Source organism: Oreochromis niloticus, linkage group LG8 (genome assembly GCF_001858045.2).
Source record: "Oreochromis niloticus isolate F11D_XX linkage group LG8, O_niloticus_UMD_NMBU, whole genome shotgun sequence".
NCBI classification, from domain to species: Eukaryota; Metazoa; Chordata; class Actinopteri; order Cichliformes; family Cichlidae; genus Oreochromis; species Oreochromis niloticus.
In genome coordinates, this window is record NC_031973.2 from 25,746,328 (window position 1) to 25,766,742 (window position 20,415).

A 20,415-nucleotide genomic window follows, 5' to 3' on the forward strand; every position below is an offset into this window, starting at 1 on the left:
ACCAGATTTACCAGGGAACTGACAGGGACAAGAAGAGTCCATATGGCCTTCATGATAAAGAGAGTAAGTTGGAAGAGTGGGGTAAGTGTGAGCATTCACAGAGCGAGATGTATAAGATATCATTCTCCACAGGTGTATTTAGGAATAAATAATAGAAATAAATGGTTGTTGACAAAAAGAATGTTTTTGGTTTTTGGTTTTTGAACATCCACAGGTGCACTTGTGTTTCCCACATTTGAACTCTTTTGACTCACTGGGGGATTGATTTAAGCAGTCTGATGGCAACTTGTCAATAAAGTGTTAATGAGACAGGAAGAAGCAGAACGATAGAGTGGCTAAGAGTAGATTAGATGATCTCTTTCATCATCACATGAAAAGCACATATAGTAAAGTGAATATGCAGATCTATGAAAAAGGATCCCACCCCCCTTTCTGATTTAATTAAATATCAGAGAAAACCCAGTAAATACAAAATGCCATTTTAAAATGACAACTGCACTCATTAAGCGAAAAAAGCTATCTGGCCCTTTCTAAGTCTTTGGGACTCCAGTGAACCCCAGTAACACTGATCATCCACACCTTAACAAAATTTGTAACACTGAAGAAGCCAGAACAACATCTGAAGACCTGCTTGTCTGAGTTTTGATACAGGAAAGAAAAGGGCAAAAATGGGGGAGTTCGGGGGCAAAAACCACTGCTGACCAAAAAGAACACAAAAGCTCATCTCAAATTTCCCAAAAAAGATATTGATAATCATAGTCAAACACGGCGGTGGTGATAGTGTAGTGTTTTAATTCACCCTCCAATGTGGGTGAATTAAAACAATTCAACAAAAGGATGGACCAAAGATTCTTCCCCAGTGATGTAAAACACTCACTGCCAGTCACTGCAAATACTTTATTGTAGTTTTTGTGGCACAGCCAGTTAGGTTGGCATTTACTTTCTCACATAGGGCCAGGTGGGTTTGGACAATGTTTTTCCTTTAATAAATGAAATGATCACTAAATAAACAGCACTTGGGTTATCTTTGTCTAATATTAAAATTTGTGTGATGATCTGATACATTTAAGTGAGGCAAATATACAAAAACCACAAAAAATCCTGATAAATCAGAAATGGGGCAATATTTTTTCACGGCACTTCAGCTTTTCACAATACTTATGAATAAATCTATCACTATAATACATAGAAGTACGATTATGGCTAAATAACATAAAGTTGATCTTGCTGTAAATAGATGGTGGCTCTTATTAGTCTATGCAGGACAATGCAGTGGTTTTATGGCATGGGTCACATCTGCTATGGGATAATGACAGGGGTAAGCCAAATGGAACATGAAGTATGTGCTTATTTGTGTGGGTAAGTGAACGTGTGCGTGTATGTGTGTGTGTGCATGCACACACACACATACACGCATACACGCACAAGTGTGGTTGGGAGGGGGAATAATGAGTCTCCTATGAGCTATTACCCCTACCTTAGCTCCGCACTCTGCAATAATAAAAGCCAACATTGCAGAGCTCCCTAACAGGAGACTGCAACTCAACACACTCGTGATGCCAGTGATAAAGCGTTCACTTTTAACATGCAAACCCTTTTCCTGGATCAAAATAAGTACGCTTTTCGATTCATGTATCGATATCATTTGTCAATAGTTTGGGAGTTTATCATATAAGGGATCAGAACAGAATCACTGCATCCTACACAGAAAACAAGGTTTCAAGGCATTTCTGAATGATTCACTGTGGGCTAACAGACTGTCATTTGAGGTCAGTCAGCTAACTATTGGCGGCTGTACTACATCTAAAACTGTCTGACCCTTAAGCCAATTATGCCATAGGTTTTACAGTGCAGAGTTTCAGCTCTAAGTACGGTAAATCCAGATCCAAATGACACCAATACTTCTTTGGGGATCCATCAGAAGAGTTTTCTATCTATACACATATGCAATGGAGAGAGATAATAATACTTGATGCGCTGATGTGTGGCATAAAGTCCCAGAAATCAATCATCTCTTTTGATAATAATGATTATTGAACATGTGAGGTGATCTTTTTCTTTAATAACTTCTATAAGTCTTCCCCAAATAAATAATACTGTAATTAAAAGAGCCCCAAGCCATAACTCCTCAATCAAAGGTATGTGAGGGAAAAGAGAGAGAGAGAGAAAACTGTGGACGCGAATCCCTCAGGATAAGCCGTGGTAGAGAGACGCAGTGTAATCCAGTGAAGTGGAGAGAGAGAGAGAGAGAGAGAGAGAGAGAGAGACCCGCTGCAGCGAGGCTCGGATATCAGAGCGTTATTCTTTCCCCTAGTTGCCTGGGTGGGTGAGTAAGTGGGCGCATATCCTGGATGTCACGTAAACACTAGTTCCAGTGATTTACTGAGTTTGAGCGGCTTTATGGTTCGAAGAGTTCTCAATATGCTCCAAACGCGCAACGTGAACACGCAGGAAAGCAGCGGAGCGGACTGACAGAGACTCTCCAAGAGTTCGCGGGATGTTCACGGCGTTAGGATGTGAGCTGAACTTGTGGTAGAATGGCCCATTATCACACATGGGCCTGTGAGGAATGGCAACTTTTTACCACCACCACCACTCCAACCATCATCATCACCACCACCCTCCGAACACCGACCTGCGGCGGCTTTTCCACCGGCTCACCATCGCGTCCTCGCTGAGCATCCTCTGCTTTTCATTGGTCTACTTTCTTACTGGATGCTGCGAGTCGGAACTGACAGAAAACTCTGAAATAAAGTCGCCCACGAGCGAATTCCTCGTGTCGGGGTCAGGATGGCCGTACGAGAGAAACGGAACCAGTTTTGCCAAAGAGAGTGTCACCGCAGCTGGAGAAGGTGCACTCGGCAGCGAGCATCCCGAGCTGGAGGCGAACAGCTCCGGGAAAGAGTGGACAGCCACTCGGAGGTTACCCCAGGCGCTGATCATAGGGGTTAAAAAAGGAGGCACCCGAGCACTGCTGGAGTTTCTGCGGCTCCATCCAGACATCCGCGCCCTGGGGTCTGAGCCGCACTTCTTCGACCGGCATTACGCGCGTGGATTGGACTGGTACAGGTACGCGCACTTTACGCACAGAATCCAGCTCACCAGAAGTGCTGAACGTACTTTAGTTTTTGCATGAGTTGCTCTTTATTTTATTTTTCCTTTACAAAGTTTATCCTAAGAAGATGTGTCTTACAGGAAGCTGTATTTTTTAAAAGAGAAAACCAAAATGCTACAGTGCCCTAATGAAACCCGTCATTAGTGATTCTTGTCATTTAAATGACACAAATGATTCCAGTATTAGGTTTTTGTATTACATTCGAGAGCCAATTAGCAACTGCCAGCTTCATCTTGAAGAAAAGAATGTCGTTCTGCTGTTTGCGTACCCAAACACATCTACTGCTATTCCGAAGAGGTTTAGGTGACAGTCAAAGAGACTTTGCCATCTGGCTATGCCAATCTGTGCATGCGTACACGTGTGTGCCTGCCATACTTGCTGTGTGCGTGCATACGTGCCTGTTTGTTTGTAGGGCTGCAGAGAAAGAGAGCAGAGGCCTCCCAGACTGACTTCTCACAGAGCAGCAAAGTAATCATCTCTGGAGCCAGAGCCAGATGTTACTGTTGTCATGTGGCTCAGTTCTTGGGCTGTTTCATGACAACTTGGAAACACACACACACACACACACACACACACACACACACACACACACACACACACACACTTCTAGGTCCAATTCAAGTTACTTAGACCTGGTAGAGGGGACTTTGAGGGAAAAAAAGTTCCCAACAGATGCTGGATTACACATTTTTGATTTTCATTCTGCTTTCCTAACTGTGCCTACTGTAAGCCTGTGCACCCACAGACCCGCAAACTGCTCCAAATATGACAGATTAAAACTGTATCCAAATCTGGATACAGTGTTGCATGCTGTTAACCAGCTTACAGTATATTACAGGGGCTCAATAATGGCTCCCATTGGCCTGGATCTGTTAGCCTGTTTGATACGTCAGCAGCAATTTAACCTATGACTCAGAGAGATAAAGTGAGAGAAGTAATATCTGCTTCCTGGGGAGTGTTTTTACATTGATGTGATCACATGCAAAGACAGGAAAACACACCACAGCCACCATCATGTCAAAAACTGTGGGATAGAAACATAATGAGAAAGTTCCACAAATCTGGAAGTACTGAGAAAGCCACAGAGGCCTCATCTGTCTGCCTACATGTCTGCTGTGTGAGACTGTGTATGTGTCTGTGTGTGTGCCACAAGGTTATGTGTATGTGACACCAGATTGTCACATCTTACCCTCAGACCAGATGGGCTTCGCTGCATGTTGGGCCACTTGACATCACTGTCAGCTCTGTCAATTGACCTCTGACTCTAGGTCACTTTACACTGAGAGTTAATGATGTGTTCACACCACTTCATAACAAGCAGTTCACAAAGGACAAAGGACACGGACCCCTTTGTTTTCGGTTATTGAAAAAAATTCTTAAATTATTATTGTTTTTATTTGTATTTTTTAATGTTGATTTAAAAAAGAATTGCAGTATATATATATAGATAATAATCATGTGAACAAAAGACTTTCTAGTGGAAGTCTGGGAACTCCTATTACTCCTATCACTGCAAAGAAAACAGTTTAATCACACTGCTGACCTATTTCTCACAAAACGAAAGCCAATCTATCATGAAGGTCAAAGCTGACCTGTAGAGGAAACTTTTCGGCATTATAAGAGAAACACAGCACTCAAAAAAATTACATTTATTTGATATCTGCCATAACACTGGGCAGCATGGTGGTGTGGAAGTTAGCGCTGTTGCCTCACAGCAAGAAGGTCCTGAGTTCGACTCCACTGTTCTGTGTGGAGTTTGCGTGTTTTATGTGGGTTCTCTCCAAGTATTCCAGCTTCCTCCCACAGTACAAAGACATGCAATTAGTCGGGTTAGGTTAACTGGTCTAAATGGCCCATAAGCAACTGGTTGTCTGTCTCAATGTGTTAGCCCTGGCTGGGAGCCTAACACATAGAGTGTACCCTACTTCTTGTCCTATGGTAGCTGGGATAGGCTCCAGCCCCCCACAACCACAAGGATGGATGGATGAAATCTAACAAAGAAGTAAATATTGCCAAAAGCTTTAAAAACTTTATTTTGGGGGAAAGTGACCAAAGTTTTTTCAGATTTGACTGGTCTTTAATACAGTTTTATGTGTCAGTGAACTTAAAGTTATTATAGACAATGCTCAAAAACAAACTGAGTAAATGGGTGCATAGAAGTATTAAACTATTAAAGTTATGAGACTTACTTCTGGAGTGACCACAAATTGCTTCCTTAGCGACTGGTCACACAATAGTTATTATTATTATATATTTCTTGACAATTGACAATAAAGTTATTTTTGTTTCTGTGCAAGTTTGAAGGAAATTAATAAATACATTACAAAATATCCTTAAAAAGGGCTTCCTATTTTATTTTTATTTTTTTTTTACAAAATTTAGTTGATTTCGTTTTGCTTCCCTTCTATAATTTATGTGTGAGATGTAAATGCCAGAACATGACATGCAAAAATGAAATTAGCATATTCAATTAGCATATTTTTGAGGGGGGTTAGCTTACTTATGATTTTTTTTTTTGCATTAATTACTTGAACCAAGGATGGAGTTTGTATAATGCAAACAAACAAGCTAGCAACAAGTATAAATAGAAATAGCCTACTTAAAAATGTGGATTTTCAAGACAAATCTGTCTTAGTTGTGATAACATTAAGGCTGAATAATAGTTTTACAGTTTACTTTCCCTTTAAAAAAGTCTGGCTAACCTGTAGCTAGACACAGCTCTCTATGAATGGTATTCATGGCCACTGATCAATGGTCTTTGATCAGTGGTTGTTGATCAGGGGTCATATTAATGATCAAGAAACTGACCTAACAGCCCATTGTTCCTTCAGTGGTGCTAGTTTCAGTCATTATGCAAATGTACTGTTTATAATGTCGGGGAAACCTGCAGTCAGCTGAGACTGAAGAAGTCACTTGATTGAGTGACGAAACATTTCTCCCACTGAAAACGCCACGTGCAGATGAACAGAATCAGCATTTTGGGAGCAGTTTGTCAGACTGCTCATATTCTGCACCACATTCCAAAATATCAATAATTATAGCTTAACAATGTTTTGCAAATGAACTATAGCTTAGAGAATACAAATAAGACTCAGAATCAACTTTTGGAAATAAGACTCATGTTGTAATAAATGAGAACGATCCCATGAGGCAAAATGCACTTTTTCTAACAGATGGTTAATGGAGGGTCAGCTTCAGTGCTTACTTTGTCAACATGACATTTTTGTGTAGATACTTTTTGTTTTGTTTTTTTCAATTTAAATTAAAGAGGATGAGATATAGTGTATCTTCTTTAGAATCACCCCCTCTTCCATTTGGGAGTAAAATAACATTTAGCTTCCCCAGGACTATTGAGATCAGAGTCCTTGACAAAGATCCACTAATGGCGTTGAAGCAGAGATTGGATCTGGAAGAGCGCTGCGATGGGCCCTGAGATGGACTGGAAGTTTCCTCCTTACTGTGCTGCCTGGGATCGATAGCGCTATCTCCTCGCTCTGACCTTGGGTTGACTCCAGCGTTAGAGCAGTTAGCTTTGGTCAGCTCAGCTTCTGTTACAATTAGCAGGAAGCTTTCTCCTACATTGGCATAACCACCCCCTCCCTCCCTCTCTCGCATAGGCACACAGGGGTCATGTTACTCACAGCTTTTTTCTCTCCAAGCAACTCTGGACGAATCCATTAAAATTGCTCAGCTAGCAATTCACATTCTCCCTCATGATGCTTTCTTATTGAAAGATGGCATGACTGGCGGATGGAGAGCAAAAAAAGGAGGGGGTGGGGGGTAAAGTGGATGAGGAAGAGATAAGGCTTGGGTGAGCTGGAGGTTAAAGGGTGAAGCCAGTGTTACCGCAGCCTCACACATCTCTGCTGACCTTTGCTTCAACCCAGGGGACTGTTATCAGAGCTGGGCTCATGTGTGTCTGTGTGTTTGTGTGTGTGTGTGTATAGCTTTGGGTTTGGCTATAGACGTTCTGTCCTCCAGACAGCTGAGCTGGTTGTATTTCGTTCCTGAGGTACAGTGAGATTTATCAATATATTATTGATTCTGATTTACTGGCAGTAAAAAATGTGACTATTTTAATAAAAAGCAGCTGTGTGCTTTGTGGTTGGAGGCCCATGGATAGCCATAGATAGTATAGAGGATGACTGTGGCTTCCACATTTGAAAAGTAAAGCCAACATAAGCGTGTAAAACCTGCACCTGTGACGCTTTTTGATTGGTAAAAAAACCTCCAATTTTGCTGCAACAATCTGTTGTAAAATGGTCCTCAGATATCCATTTCTGTGAGCTTAGCAAACACATTTCTGACCATATCCAGTTTCAAAACACTACGATGGTGAGAAGCACGCAGCTCAGGGCTTTACAACAACCAGTGGCAGATGTCATGGAGGCTACTACCTGGCTAACTGTATATAAAAGATAGATCATTAGTGTTTTGATTGCCGAAATGGTCGATTACTGGGGTAAAAACTGGCTTTATTTGGCTGAGAGAGTGTTATCTGTTAAGCATTCATAAGCAGTCAGGTGCAGTGCAAATAGACACGAAGGTCAAAGTCAATAATTCAAATTAGCAGAGGTGAGGCCTAGCAGACAGCTGCAGTTTAAAAGTGTAAGGGAGAGATCACCCAGACTACAGCGATTATAATGTGGAGAGCTGTTTATTTATTTATTTATTTTTTGGTAGCGTGGTTGAAAAAAGCTTTTTCATACTGTAAAGTTGGGCATTTTAACATTTGATTTTATGGGAGGAGTTTATCTAATTGTTATCTGAGACAGCCTCATGTGACCACTAGAGGAGCTGCAGATTCTGGCACTTCAGTGTAAGCATCTTTTTTCAGGTGTGGAGGCAGCTTCTTGTTCATTACACACCAACTTACCTTGGCATAAACCTACAAGTTCCTGAAAATTGATTTAAAAAACCCCCCCCCACAAAAAAAACGTTTACGGAGCAGCGTGAAATCCTAAAGTTCTGCTTTATTTATATTTACTTTGAGTTTATTCTTCAGAGGTGAATGTCAGATTCTTCCTGAGCCACACAGATTATTTATATTTCACTACCTCGACCTGAAATTTATGCTTAGCATCAAAAATGCCAATAACATTTTAAGATATTTAAAGGCTAAATTTTTATGTATTTTTATGTATTTAAACAAGACCAATTTCATTGAAACTTTTTTAAATATAAAACTATTTGTTGAAATTTATTCAATAAATAAATAAATAAATAAAAATTAATGTTGCTTTTTTTCCAAGCTGGTAATTTTTGTTTCTTTTCACCAGCACTGATATCAGTGGTTTGATTTCATAGTAAGCTGTTTAAACTACACTGACTGAAAGGTTTTCTAATGCTGTTTGAGATCTATTGGGACTTTTAATTGCAATCCAGGATCAGCTGCTCTGATGGCACCGGTGCATTTGCAATTAATCCTGAACTCGTTAAGGGATGCTTTTAAATTCATACCAATACACTGCTGAGTTTGTCTTGCAATGACACAACACATGGTGTTACTTTTGTGTTTTGTGTATGTGTAGTAGAAAATAATTATCATGTAAATAACACAAAGAGTTGCCAAAACATTTGATGTCCAGCAGGAGTTAGAGGTAAACATGAAACCCAAATTTTTAGATGAATCTGATCTGATTTCTTAATATTCTTTGGTGATATTTCACACACACACACATTTGTGTGCACATGTGTGTGTATAATTTTGAGAAGTTGTTATGAAACAACACACTAAAGTACGAAGTAATTAAAGCAATACTTGATTTTGGTGGCTTTGTGTAACTGGGGTTCAGGTGTGATCTCTCTGTTCCTCGTACTGTACAGGAGGTAATCACCATAAGGCCTAGACGGGTGGGGCGATCTGGCTCTCATTAGGGCACTCCCCCGGGGTTTGGAAAGCAAAGGCTGGGGGTGGTCTGGGGCCCCTCTATGATGGATGTCTCCTGGAAGTGGACAGGGCACATCCACAATAGACCGACCACTTAATGGTCCCCCATACAGAGGAAATGGATGAATGGTCCCTCAAAAACACAGTCATGCATACGTACAAACACAAAAATACACACCCAAATCTCATATTTGACTCATAAGCAGGCAGCCAGGTGTGTATAATGAATTCCGCCAATATGCTGCTGCTCTTTGAATGGCTATTGTTTCCTCCTTGGATCAAACATCAAAGATTAACAGACCACGTTTTCATTCTTTGATCCAGCACACCCTCAAATCCTCAGATTCTTTGCTGCATATTTCCTGCTATACCTGATGAAGAATGCAATTGCTTCACATTTATTAACACGCACACAGACACACACACGACATGACACAGTATGCTACTGATGAGCCTCTAGAGGGTCCTGGCTCCTTTAGTCTCCACCTGCTTCTCTTGGTCCCAGCTGAGGCCCAACGCTGCATTACCAGTTGTACTCCATCCCTTTACATTTACACCAGCACCCCCTCACTTCCCACCCCATCATAACATTCATCCCAGTTCATGTAATCCCTACTGTCACTGGCTAAGCACCATTCGCACCCACCTACACGCAGTTACCCCTAAGCCCCTACAGGATCAGCAGCCATTGGCCTTGGCTGGCCTGCAGTAATTCACCAGGGAGGTGTGCAGAAATATTGGAAATCAGGAGACAAAAGAGTGATTCCTCAAAGGAAAAGGGGCTCATTGTAAGCGGCTGGATAATCCACGTGTTCATCTTCCTGGATTTTTGATCTCGCGCTCAGGAGTAAATGAGCGGTGAAAGGATGCAGCTAAAACAGGAGCTTCAAAACTGCCAATTTATTAAGCTTTGTTGGGGGGGGGGGACATTTCCTCTGTAACACATGGTGTCTCCAGGCAGTTCTATTCACCTGCCAGTGAACACAGGAGGTTAATACTCTCTAGTCCCCCCCCCGTGCTGGAACCCATGCTGTCTGATAGAAATCACTACTGTGACAAAAGCAGAAGTTTCTATACTGAATTCTCAGTCTGATTAGTAAACACATTTAAGAATTTGGGAATTTGGTGAGCAACTTTGAGTTTGGAAACTGTGAGAGACCAAAATTTAGCACAGAGTATTTCACTCCTCTTAAGTTCAGTTTAATTTAAAAATTGTCCCTGATGTGGGGACATAGACCATAAAAAGATACCACTTCATCTTACTGTACAAAATAATACAATCACAACATATTAATGTTGGCATTACTTTGGGAGGGTTTGTGATGCAGTATTCCTATTTATCCTGGCTCAGGATCACAGGCTAGTGACATCCTGGGGCTATTTATTAGGTCTACTTTGGGTTTTGGTCATGCACTTTAGTGAAGTTCAGGGTACTTAAGTTGGGAATAATATTTCTTCACATAATGTTCGTCATAAGCAGTCATGTAGAACTACATGTAGAAAAAGCTGACTTTTTAAAAATACTTGTAATATTTAATTTAGTTTGTTACTGTTCTTACTGTCTTGAAGCAATTGTGACCACATCATTTCCTTCTGATTATTCATTTATGTATCATACCAATAACAAGTAAATATAAAACAACACACAATATAGTTTTTCCTAGCAAAATTACTCTTTTTTGATCCTGCCCAGTCAGCACTACTTCAGCCAGTGACATTGTTTCTGATTCTGACAAAATGTTCCATACCTTTATTCAGGTATGAAATGGAACTGAAGTCATATCTCCAAGAACACAAAGTTCCCTATGCCAAAAGTAGGATGAAGCCATATTTAGTTATCAGAAAAACTAATGGCTATTTTGTCAATCAATTAGTGTGTCTGTGCTAACCTCATAGCAGAAGCATATTTGGAATACATCTTATCTTTTGATGGTGCTCTTAGGAGCAGTAATTAGCTCTTTGTGCTTAGGTAATGGTATGGGGGCTCTTGGCTCTCAGGCTATTCACAGACAGATTGCTAATGGAGGTGCGTTTGTATCCACTCCCATCATTCCTTCATCAGTCACCCACCCCTTTCATTTAAAACACTCTAGCAAATGCTCTGGCACACACACGCACACACACACACACACACACACACACACACACACACACACACACACACACACACACACACACACACACACAAACAAGATCTTTTAAAGGGTCTGGTAAAAATCCACTACACTCACCATTTATGTCTTCAGAGCATTTGTGTGCGTGTGTGTAGGATGTTTTTTTTTAAATGTGTCTTTTTCTGTGTGTGTGTGTTAGACTGTGAGAAATGGGTCCACAGGGAGACCAGAAGCATGACAGCAAATGCTTGACTAATGAGTGAATAATGAGTGTATGTTTGTGTTTTGCAGAATGTGTGTGTGTGTGTTTATGGGACCATGTAACAGACTGTACGGCTCCTCCTGTCTAGGGTATTGGAGTTAAAAGGGAAGTCTTCAGGCTAAGTGGTGGTGAGCACTGCCTCACACTGATCAGATCAAATGAAATCGCTCTGAGTGTGTTTGTGAAACTCATAGAAGTAGGGCCGTGTGGTGGGTAGTAGGTGGATGTATTGATAGGAAGTTGCAGGTGCGACTGAAGCCTGACTGAGCTGACAGGTAGAACATCAATTGATCAGCCGTGTTTCTCTCTGTCTTTATCCTCTTTTTGTAAAAAAAATATTCTTCTTCTTATTATTAAGGTGTCATTTATGAGAACATTTTTATTGATTCTGTTTTCTGATACAGCCTTTAAATAGGAGGCTGCACCACACACACACACACACACACACACACACACACACACACACACACACACAGAGCGAAGATACCTTGTTACTTATGATTTTTTTCCTTTGTGACAGAGGGATGAACCAGTGATAAACCAAAGACCTTGTATTTAGCAAAAGTGAACAACTTAAGGCAGCAGTAATCGGTCAGAATACTTTACAATTGTCATCTTGAGGTGCTTTATATGGTAAAATAAAAATAATAAAATATTAGAGAGAGCACCGCATCAATTAGAATATTACTTAAGGATTTGGCAACAGTGGGAACAAAGAACTCCTTTTTAATAGGTACAAACGTCAGAAGCAGGCTCACAGAAAATTACGACCAGTTTCCAAAAGTTCTGTGGAGCATTTCAGTTTTTCTGAATACCATCACTAAACAGGTTTATAGTGTTAGTGACATTTATGACATGACATGAATCTGGTGTTTGTAGCAAAGCATTTAAAAGCAGCCAGTGATCTTATATACCTAAATTATATAGCACATAATAGCATTGTGGATATTAGTAGCAGTCAAATTATGAACATAATTCATTCTGAATCTCAACTGAAGCTACAAGAAAAGTTTTGTTTAGAGAATACAGAATCCTAATTTAAGGTGATACACAGTAGGATTAGCCATAACAACTTCCCATCTTTATTCATTATTTATTTCTATTTATTTATTATTATTATTTATCTATTTTTATTATTTCTAATAAATCTATTTCTATTATTTACATTTTTATTCTTGGATTCTTCTTGAGTAGCTTTGCATCATTCGCATTTCAAAATAATCCTAATTTACTGAATACTGGCCCTTTGTGCAGTCTCTTAGTTCATCCATTATCTGAAACAAGCCTTTTTAGCTTTAAAACAGCTTTTGTCTGATTGGCTGCAACTTGCAAATAAAGGTTTAAACAGGAGGTGGAGCTGAAACAGAGAATTTAAAAGCCTGAGCGTGGCTCACAGGCCTGACTTATACTCATTATTTGAAAGTTTAGTATATCTATGAAGTAAAATCACAGTAATACTCCAAGAGCAATACTGGAGTGGTCGTAGCTCAGGAGGTAAAGCAGGCTGTCTAGGTTGGTGGTTCAATCCCTGCATCTTAATTCTATAAGAAATCTGTTCTATTTCTTAAAGGTGCCCAAAATCACTAACTGAATAATTGATAATGGAAACAAAGAAACATAAAAAGGTTAAATCCTTTCTTCGCCAAATTTGTTGTGATGTTTTTATCATGGAAAGTGATTGACAGTCATCTTACTGCTAAATGAGACCATTTAGGGTCTACTAATATTCAGTATCATCAAATATAGATGGGCTGTCTTTACATTTCATGTAAAGATTAAATTATAACAGGACACCTTGTCCATTGGGGTCTTTTTTGGAAACAAATGAGATTTTCCTAAATCCGCTGAAACCCTGTGTTTGCCTTAACTACCTATTTAGAATGCATCAGCTCTTTAGCTTACAATGTAACACCAGCTGAAATGCTGATTCAGAGCTGGTTATGATCATTCCACTGTGGCTGCTTGTGTTTGGTCAGCCAGTCAGGTGTGTGGCAGGTGTGTTAGCAGATGTCCCTGAATCCCCAGACAGTCCTTTGGGGCCTCTGGAGTCTTTTATCTCTAAATGAGTCCCATCTGCTGGGCTTCTGCTGCGGAGGTGGAGGTGAACAGAGTGAGATGCATTCAAGGAAATCTGTTTTACGTACCTGCCCCCTTTGTCTGGTTCACAGAAGAAGTCTTGCTTGGACACTCTGATGCGTTGTGTGTCAAAATGATTAATAGGGTCATATGAGGGAATGTGTAGAGACCTTTGTGATTACTGCACCCGATTTTCAAGAAAATACCTATATGTATCCATATGTGCAGATACATGTTTTTAACCCCATGTTGCCAGCCTTAATGCTAAAGACTAAGCAATTATAATTAGATTAAAGACAACAAAAAGGCACAAGGATATAATTTCAAATGCTGAACTAGTCATTTAAAACCTTTATTTTTACTCTTTAAATAGTCACATGCTAGACAAAATCTCACATGATGGATAATGAAGAAAAACATCTTTCCATCATTTTTTCAGTGGAGTAATTCCTCCATATACACGCATATCATACCAGCCTCATATGAACAGAACTCTAAGACTTTTGCAAGGATTTATGTTTTTGACTTGTGTAAATTCATTTGCTTCCTTTCTTGTGCAGAAGTATAATGCCTAAAGCCCTGGATGGCCAGATTGTTATGGAGAAGACGCCTCGTTACTTTGTTACCGTGGAAACACCAGCGCGAGTCCATGCCATGTCTAAAGATGTGAAGCTGATCGTGGTCGTCCGTGACCCTGTGACCCGAGCCATATCTGACTACACACAGATCATCTCCAAGACCCCAAACATCCCCGCCTTTGAGAGTCTAGCCTTCAAGAACCAAACCACAGGTACAGATACAACTATTATGGGGTTTTTTCAGTTTGCCCAGTATATAGTCAGCTATGCATAGCATCTCTAACTTTATGAGTCAGAAATTAGTTTATTCCCAGACAGCTCCATTATCTGTAGGCATTTGCAAATGCTGCCACAAGCTGCACCATTTAACAGTCTGTAACAATTAGTGTTTGTTTACACCTGCCAAAGTGTTTTACATCCAACATTTTGACAATGAGAAGTTTCCTGTTTCCTTACTAGGAGCTTGGCATACTTGGTGTTTACGAGACATAAGCATTCATCTTGGTTCTAGTGATATAGATGATTGGTGTGGGGTCAAAAAGTGAACACAGTGGGCAAAATCCTCGTCATCTGACCGTCCTTATCTAGGAGTAAAGATGACATAAATCACATGCATTGCTCTCTCTGCCTCCCGTGTCTTTGTCTCTAGGTCAGATCGACTCTCTGTGGAGCCCGCTGTGGATCGGCCTGTATGCCCAACACATGGAGCGTTGGCTGGCCTGGTTCCCCAGAAATCAGATCCATCTGGTCAGCGGGGAAAGGCTCATCTCAGACCCAGCCGGGGAACTGGGCAAAGTCCAGGACTTTCTGGGCCTCCAGAGGATTGTCACAGACAAGCACTTCTACTTCAACAAAACTAAAGGCTTCCCCTGCCTCAAGAAGCCGGAGGGAAGTAGTAAACCGCACTGCCTGGGCAAGACAAAAGGGAGGACGCACGCCTCCATCAACCCAGAGGTGATTCAGAGACTGAGGGATTTCTACAAGCCTCACAACCAGCGCTTCTATCAGATGGCAGGACAGGACTTTGGATGGCAGTGACCCTTTGACGGGCTGGAACTTGAGGCTTTTTGTTGGCACTGCTTTGAATAGACGCCTGTGCTAACATGCCATCTGATTGAGACAGATGCAGCGACTCAGAGTGCAGAAGAGAGAGCCAGTTATCTGCTTATGACCAGCCAAGCAGCATTGCAGAGACTTGATAATAAAAACCCTGTGTCAATCCATTCAACTCTACCAATCAATCACCTTATGTTTGAAAGACAGCCATGTCTTTTTCTATACGACAGATTGCTCAAAGTGGTTAACTAAGGCGTTTATGTGCAAAGGTGGTCATGAGAATGTGCTTGCTGTAAGTTGTGGCTGTATAATTGTAGAACAGTGAAACACTGTAGCTTTTAGTGTCTGCAGTTTAATCCCGGTGCTCAGTAGACTGTACAAGGAACTCAAGATCTGGCGCATTTTCACCATCCTCAATTTCCATAACTTTCTCTTTTGACCTGTTTGTTTTCTAATCTTGCTGGTTAAGAATTTAAGAGCAATCAGTGCCTACATGTTGAGCACCATCCTCCAAGCATTGTTTCTGAAATAAAGTGGGATGAATCTTTTATGCGGCGAGCAGCAGAAGGGTGAGCAAGAGAATCTTTGTATGAGCTCAGATTTGACTGAGTGGTTTTGTATTCTTGAATAATGAATGCGGATAAATGGATGTAGGGGAAGCGGTGTGGATCGCTTGCTGCTTGGCACATTTATGTGAAGGATTTAAGTTCGTATCCCGCTGCAAAACCAGCCTCCTGTGCTGCACCTTGAACAAAGTAAAGGGAACCACTGGAGGACAACAGAAACATGACAAGTTAAATGAATGCACGGAGGTTCGACCCATCGATGAGCCATTTCAGTGGAGTTTGATGTATGAAGTTTTTCCGCTTCTGCTTACAGGGTTGTCAGTTTTCAGTTTGCATGTATTTGCACTGGTATGAAAGCATAAAAAACACACCTATTTTTCAGCAAAGATTTCTTTCCCACAGCTCTTCTTGCTCATTGTTTTCTGTTGCTATAAGCTCTTACTGAGCTCGAATGACAAATGATTGAATTTCTATGGAATGGCATTAGTGCAATTGCTTTGCAAATGTAAGGGCTGCAGATTGCCTCGGTGGTAAGATTCAAAAAGTCTGGTGGTATCTGTAATAAAGTGAAACAATACTTTAATGTCTGAACACTCACGAGTGTGGTTACTGAGTTGGACTACAAGGGTGACTGAGTTCAATCTGTTGATTAAAAAACATCTTTGTGTGCGTGTGTATGGGGGCAGTGTTGGCTCACCAATTTCTTCTAATTTCAAAGTTAGGCAACACTGCCATCTTGTGGTGAAAGCAAGGAACTGTGGGGTTAAAGCCCAGCAGAAAATATGATAAAAACAACTTCTTTATTATGACATATGCTTCTTGATTGCCTTCAAATTAAATCTTTTCATAAGAACGTATTATTCATATTAACATATTAAGCTTAAAACAATTATCCACAAAAAGCAACTAATGAACACTACACCAAAAATGCCACTGTAAATAAGTCATGACATACTTGTAAAGACACAACAATCCATGCTTCAGCGTATACTGCAACCCAGGAAAGTCAAAGATAATTTAAACTCAAGAAGAATAAGCTGTCAGGTCATCTACATTACATTTCACTTTAAACTGAACAAATAAAGAAGGTACACAAAGATATACTCTGAAATGCACTTAAATGACTGTAAGTAGCAACAATCCCAGTGTGTCAATACAAGAAAAATACCCCCATCATCAAGTAAATATTAACACAGAAAGCTTGAAAAGACGCGCGGTTCTCTCGCTGATGGGTTTTGGCAGTTTGCACAGACAGCTACATGTTTCCTCTAAAGCAGTTACTTTTTCAGAGAAACAGCACTGCCCTTATTCATATGTTATGAGTACAGAGCATGCTGCGTGAGCGGAGGCATGCTGCTGGAAGTAAAGGCACTCAGCGTGGCCTGCAGGCATCCTCCACCCCCAGAACCTTCTTGCTATACACCTTAGAATCATCTTTTGTTTCCATGTGTTAGACGGAGCAATGCTGCTACAGTCCATCGATCGTGGTCGTACTTCTCGGTTCTAAAGACCTAATGCAGTGTGTTTGACGCCACTAAATCCCATTTGGTTTACATGTTTGATTTGGTGTGAGGCAGTGTATCAATATATGGATACGGTCAGTCCAGCAATGTGTATTTACAGCTGAGTGAGTCATGGACACACGCAGCTTTAGCAACTTTGTACACCTTCATCAATAGTTAAACTTCAAAATTCAGCAACCCAATACTCTTTACTCCTCACTGAGCTAATTGTAGATGTTGGAGAAGCAATCAGATCACTGTCCTTTCTATGGAGCTTTTCTCTTGGCTTTTGTTAGGTTCCTCAGCTTCACCTGTTCTCATTTATACTAATGGCCACCATGGGGTGACTTCTAAATGGAAAATAAGAACGATTGAAGAGTGGAAGGAGCTACATGCACTACTTGAGCATCGGTGTAGGCAGAAGTATCCTAGTTATGTTTTGTATATGTTTTGGTCTCAGAAATGTGGATAAGGCTATAACCCAGTTTTAATAGGACAGCTATGTAGGCTATAGGGGGCTTGATTAGCTTTAAACAGTTGGCCTGAACCAACTGGTCCCTGTAGAGGCTTTTATGTATCATGTTCTGAATTTTATCACAACCAGGATGAGATTCCAAATCAAATTTCCATGTATATTTCATGAGATCTGAGGTAATAAACAACCACTGTGATCAATGAGATCATTGCTGAGGAGACGGCAAACCTTCATTTTGAAATTTACAGTAGTATAATTAGCTTCAATGGTATATTTACGGTATATTGACACTATATTTGTTGATATGCTGTGCCACAGCAGATCAGGTTTGACCATAATTTAAATGTTGAAAAGCTTCTTTTTCAGATTTTTTGTTGTTTTATCACTACACAAATATACAGAATAAGTGTCTAGTAAATTGCTTCCCTGCTTTTTGTGAAGGGCTAAACTGTTTGCTAACAAAAGATGATGTGATGATCTGAAAATGCAAGTTTGTTTTTTTTACTTAAATAGTCTTCCTGCTAGTAACAATACTTGTCGTTGTGACCTTGTTAACAACGCATGAATAAAAACCTAAAACTGGATTTTTTAAGGATGTGTGAAAAAAACAAAAATCTTTAAATCTTCTGCCTTAACTATGAAGATATTGCACTGAAAATATGTAACATCCTGCTGTGGTTTTATGGTTTTGGGTTCATTGCTGTCATCAACCGCCAGTAGCTGTTGAACACAGTGAACCATTTGCAAATTAAACATCCTGTTGTAGTTCTCAGGTATGGTGAAGACCAAACAGAGCTCAAATTAAAGCAAATGTCAGACTTTTGTTTATCAAGTGATCCGAAATATGCTTCCAAATTGGTGTTCTGATTTACGAATGCTAAATGTTGAAGATTTTGGCTAATCACTTAAAATCCCCAGAGGTCTCAATCATGATCTCATTATCCTTAAAGTATTTACATCCTTGTAAGACACTGGACATGACAGTGACAGAATCATGTTCCAAAATGCTCCACGCTGCTCGTCTAGCAGTACTCCTCTCCCTGTGGATCTGGCAGGTCATTGAGGTCTAGGAAGATGGAGGTGTTGGACAGCTTGCGTCCATCTGACGACAGGTCGAGCAGTTCCTCAGCAGTGCTCGGCACAGAGCTGATGTACATATCCCACACCTGCTCCGGAGAGTCCAGCTCCAACAGCTTCTGCTTGATCTTCAGGTTCTTCTCAATGTTCCTGCGCTTGTGCTTGAACTCCAGGATGGTTTTGGTGTAGCGGTTGATGGTGGTGACTGAGGATGCCATGCAGGCCGTGAAGGAGCTCCACGCCAAACTAAGGAAAGAAATGAAAACAACATGAACTCCTTCATTTGCTCCATATTCAACACCCTTTGTTCAGTTTTCAATCCTTTACACAACCTGAGCTATTCCTCTGATATACTAACATTTAAATCGTGGCCACTCCCAATAAAAATGTGACATTCTTCAAGTCTGGCACCTAAACTTCCACCTCATGTGTTTTTGTTAGCGACATCATCTCCATACCACACGTCATACCAGTTCTCACAACTATTTTACTTTAAATACTGATAACAGACTAGACATGAAAAATGCATCCTCATGTGAAAACATGTATAGAAACATAAAAAAATGATTTTGAAAACTTTATCTTGATAGAAAGTCTCTTTTTTATAATGATCAAAACACAAAAAGCCTGTTTCCTCCAAAATTCAGACTACTGAAAACAGGTTGTCATATTATTTCGATATCTTGGGAAAACAGTTACATTGTGCCAACATAAAATGCTGTTAAAGTAATGTTTTTGTCACAATCAAGTCATAATTATTATTTGACAAGTAAACAAATGGGCTGCTTTGATTAGGGATCAGAAGACAAACAATAGCTAAAGAAAAAAATACACGCTTGTTTAGATTACTTTTTAATATTAAAGTTATGAATTTTACCACAGTATATTACATGTGTGCACTATTGTTTAAAAGTTGCTATTCACAGTTTTATAGACTAAAAGACTATCTAAATCTGTTTTAATGACAGCACACTATGAACTTTTTAGCATAAGGAGAATTGGACTATTCCACTTCTGCAGCATAACAGAAACCCCTGAGAGTAAAAATTAGGCAACTTCCTTTCCTTTGGCAAAATGGGTCAAAAGAAGGACTTGACAGGCTCAGAAAAGTCAAAAATAGTGAGATATCTTGCAGAGGGATGCAGCAGTCTTAAAATTGCAAAGCTTCTGAAGCGTGATCATCGTACAATCAAGCGTTTCATTCAAAATAGTCAACAGGGTCGCAAGAAGCGTGTGGAAAAACCAAGGCGCAAAATAACTGCCCATGAACTGAGAAAAGTCAAGCATGCAGCTGCCAAGATGTCACTTGCCACCAGTTTGGCCATATTTCAGAGCTGCAACATCACTGGAGTGCCCAAAAGCACAAGGTGTGCAATACTCAGAGACATGGCCAAGGTAAGAAAGGCTGAAAGACGACCACCACTGAACAAGACACACAAGCTGAAACGTCAAGACTGGGCCAAGAAATATCTCAAGACTGATTTTTCTAAGGTTTTATGGACTGATGAAATGAGAGTGAGTCTTGATGGGCCAGATGGATGGGCCCGTGGCTGGATTGGTAAAGGGCAGAGAGCTCCAGTCCGACTCAGACGCCAGCAAGGTGGAGGTGGAGTACTGGTTTGGGCTGGTATCATCAAAGATGAGCTTGTGGGGCCTTTTCGGGTTGAGGATGGAGTCAAGCTCAACTCCCAGTCCTACTGGCAG

General features: G+C 40.5%; 2 protein-coding genes across 2 annotated transcripts in view; one reads left to right on the forward strand and one right to left on the reverse strand.

Annotated features, from left to right (window-relative positions):
- Window positions 1–2,267: 2,267 nt before the first annotated feature.
- hs3st3l (heparan sulfate (glucosamine) 3-O-sulfotransferase 3-like) lies at window positions 2,268–16,237 on the forward strand. Its single transcript, XM_003438499.5, has 3 exons — window positions 2,268–3,069; window positions 14,018–14,247; window positions 14,685–16,237. The coding sequence occupies exons 1-3, from the start codon at window positions 2,570–2,572 to the stop codon at window positions 15,071–15,073; spliced, it is 1,119 nt and encodes a 372-aa protein (XP_003438547.1). The 5' UTR covers window positions 2,268–2,569; the 3' UTR covers window positions 15,074–16,237.
- Window positions 15,348–20,415, reverse strand: part of gsg1l2b (gsg1-like 2b) — a 30,334-nt gene continuing 25,266 nt past the window's right edge. The window contains exon 5 of the mRNA XM_003438498.5: window positions 15,348–18,957. Within this exon, the coding sequence (XP_003438546.1) occupies window positions 18,657–18,957 (301 nt within the window). The 3' untranslated portion in view covers window positions 15,348–18,656. The remainder of the gene's footprint in view (window positions 18,958–20,415) is intronic.

Excerpts from the sequence above, each read along its gene's own strand:
- hs3st3l (XM_003438499.5), top strand. The coding sequence starts at position 2,570 with ATGGCAACTTTTTACCACCACCACCACTCCAACCATCATCATCACCAC. Across the intron at positions 3,070-14,017 it reads CGTGGATTGGACTGGTACAG|AAGTATAATGCCTAAAGCCC; the intron begins GTACGCGCACTT and ends TTTCTTGTGCAG. Across the intron at positions 14,248-14,684 it reads CTTCAAGAACCAAACCACAG|GTCAGATCGACTCTCTGTGG; the intron begins GTACAGATACAA and ends CTTTGTCTCTAG.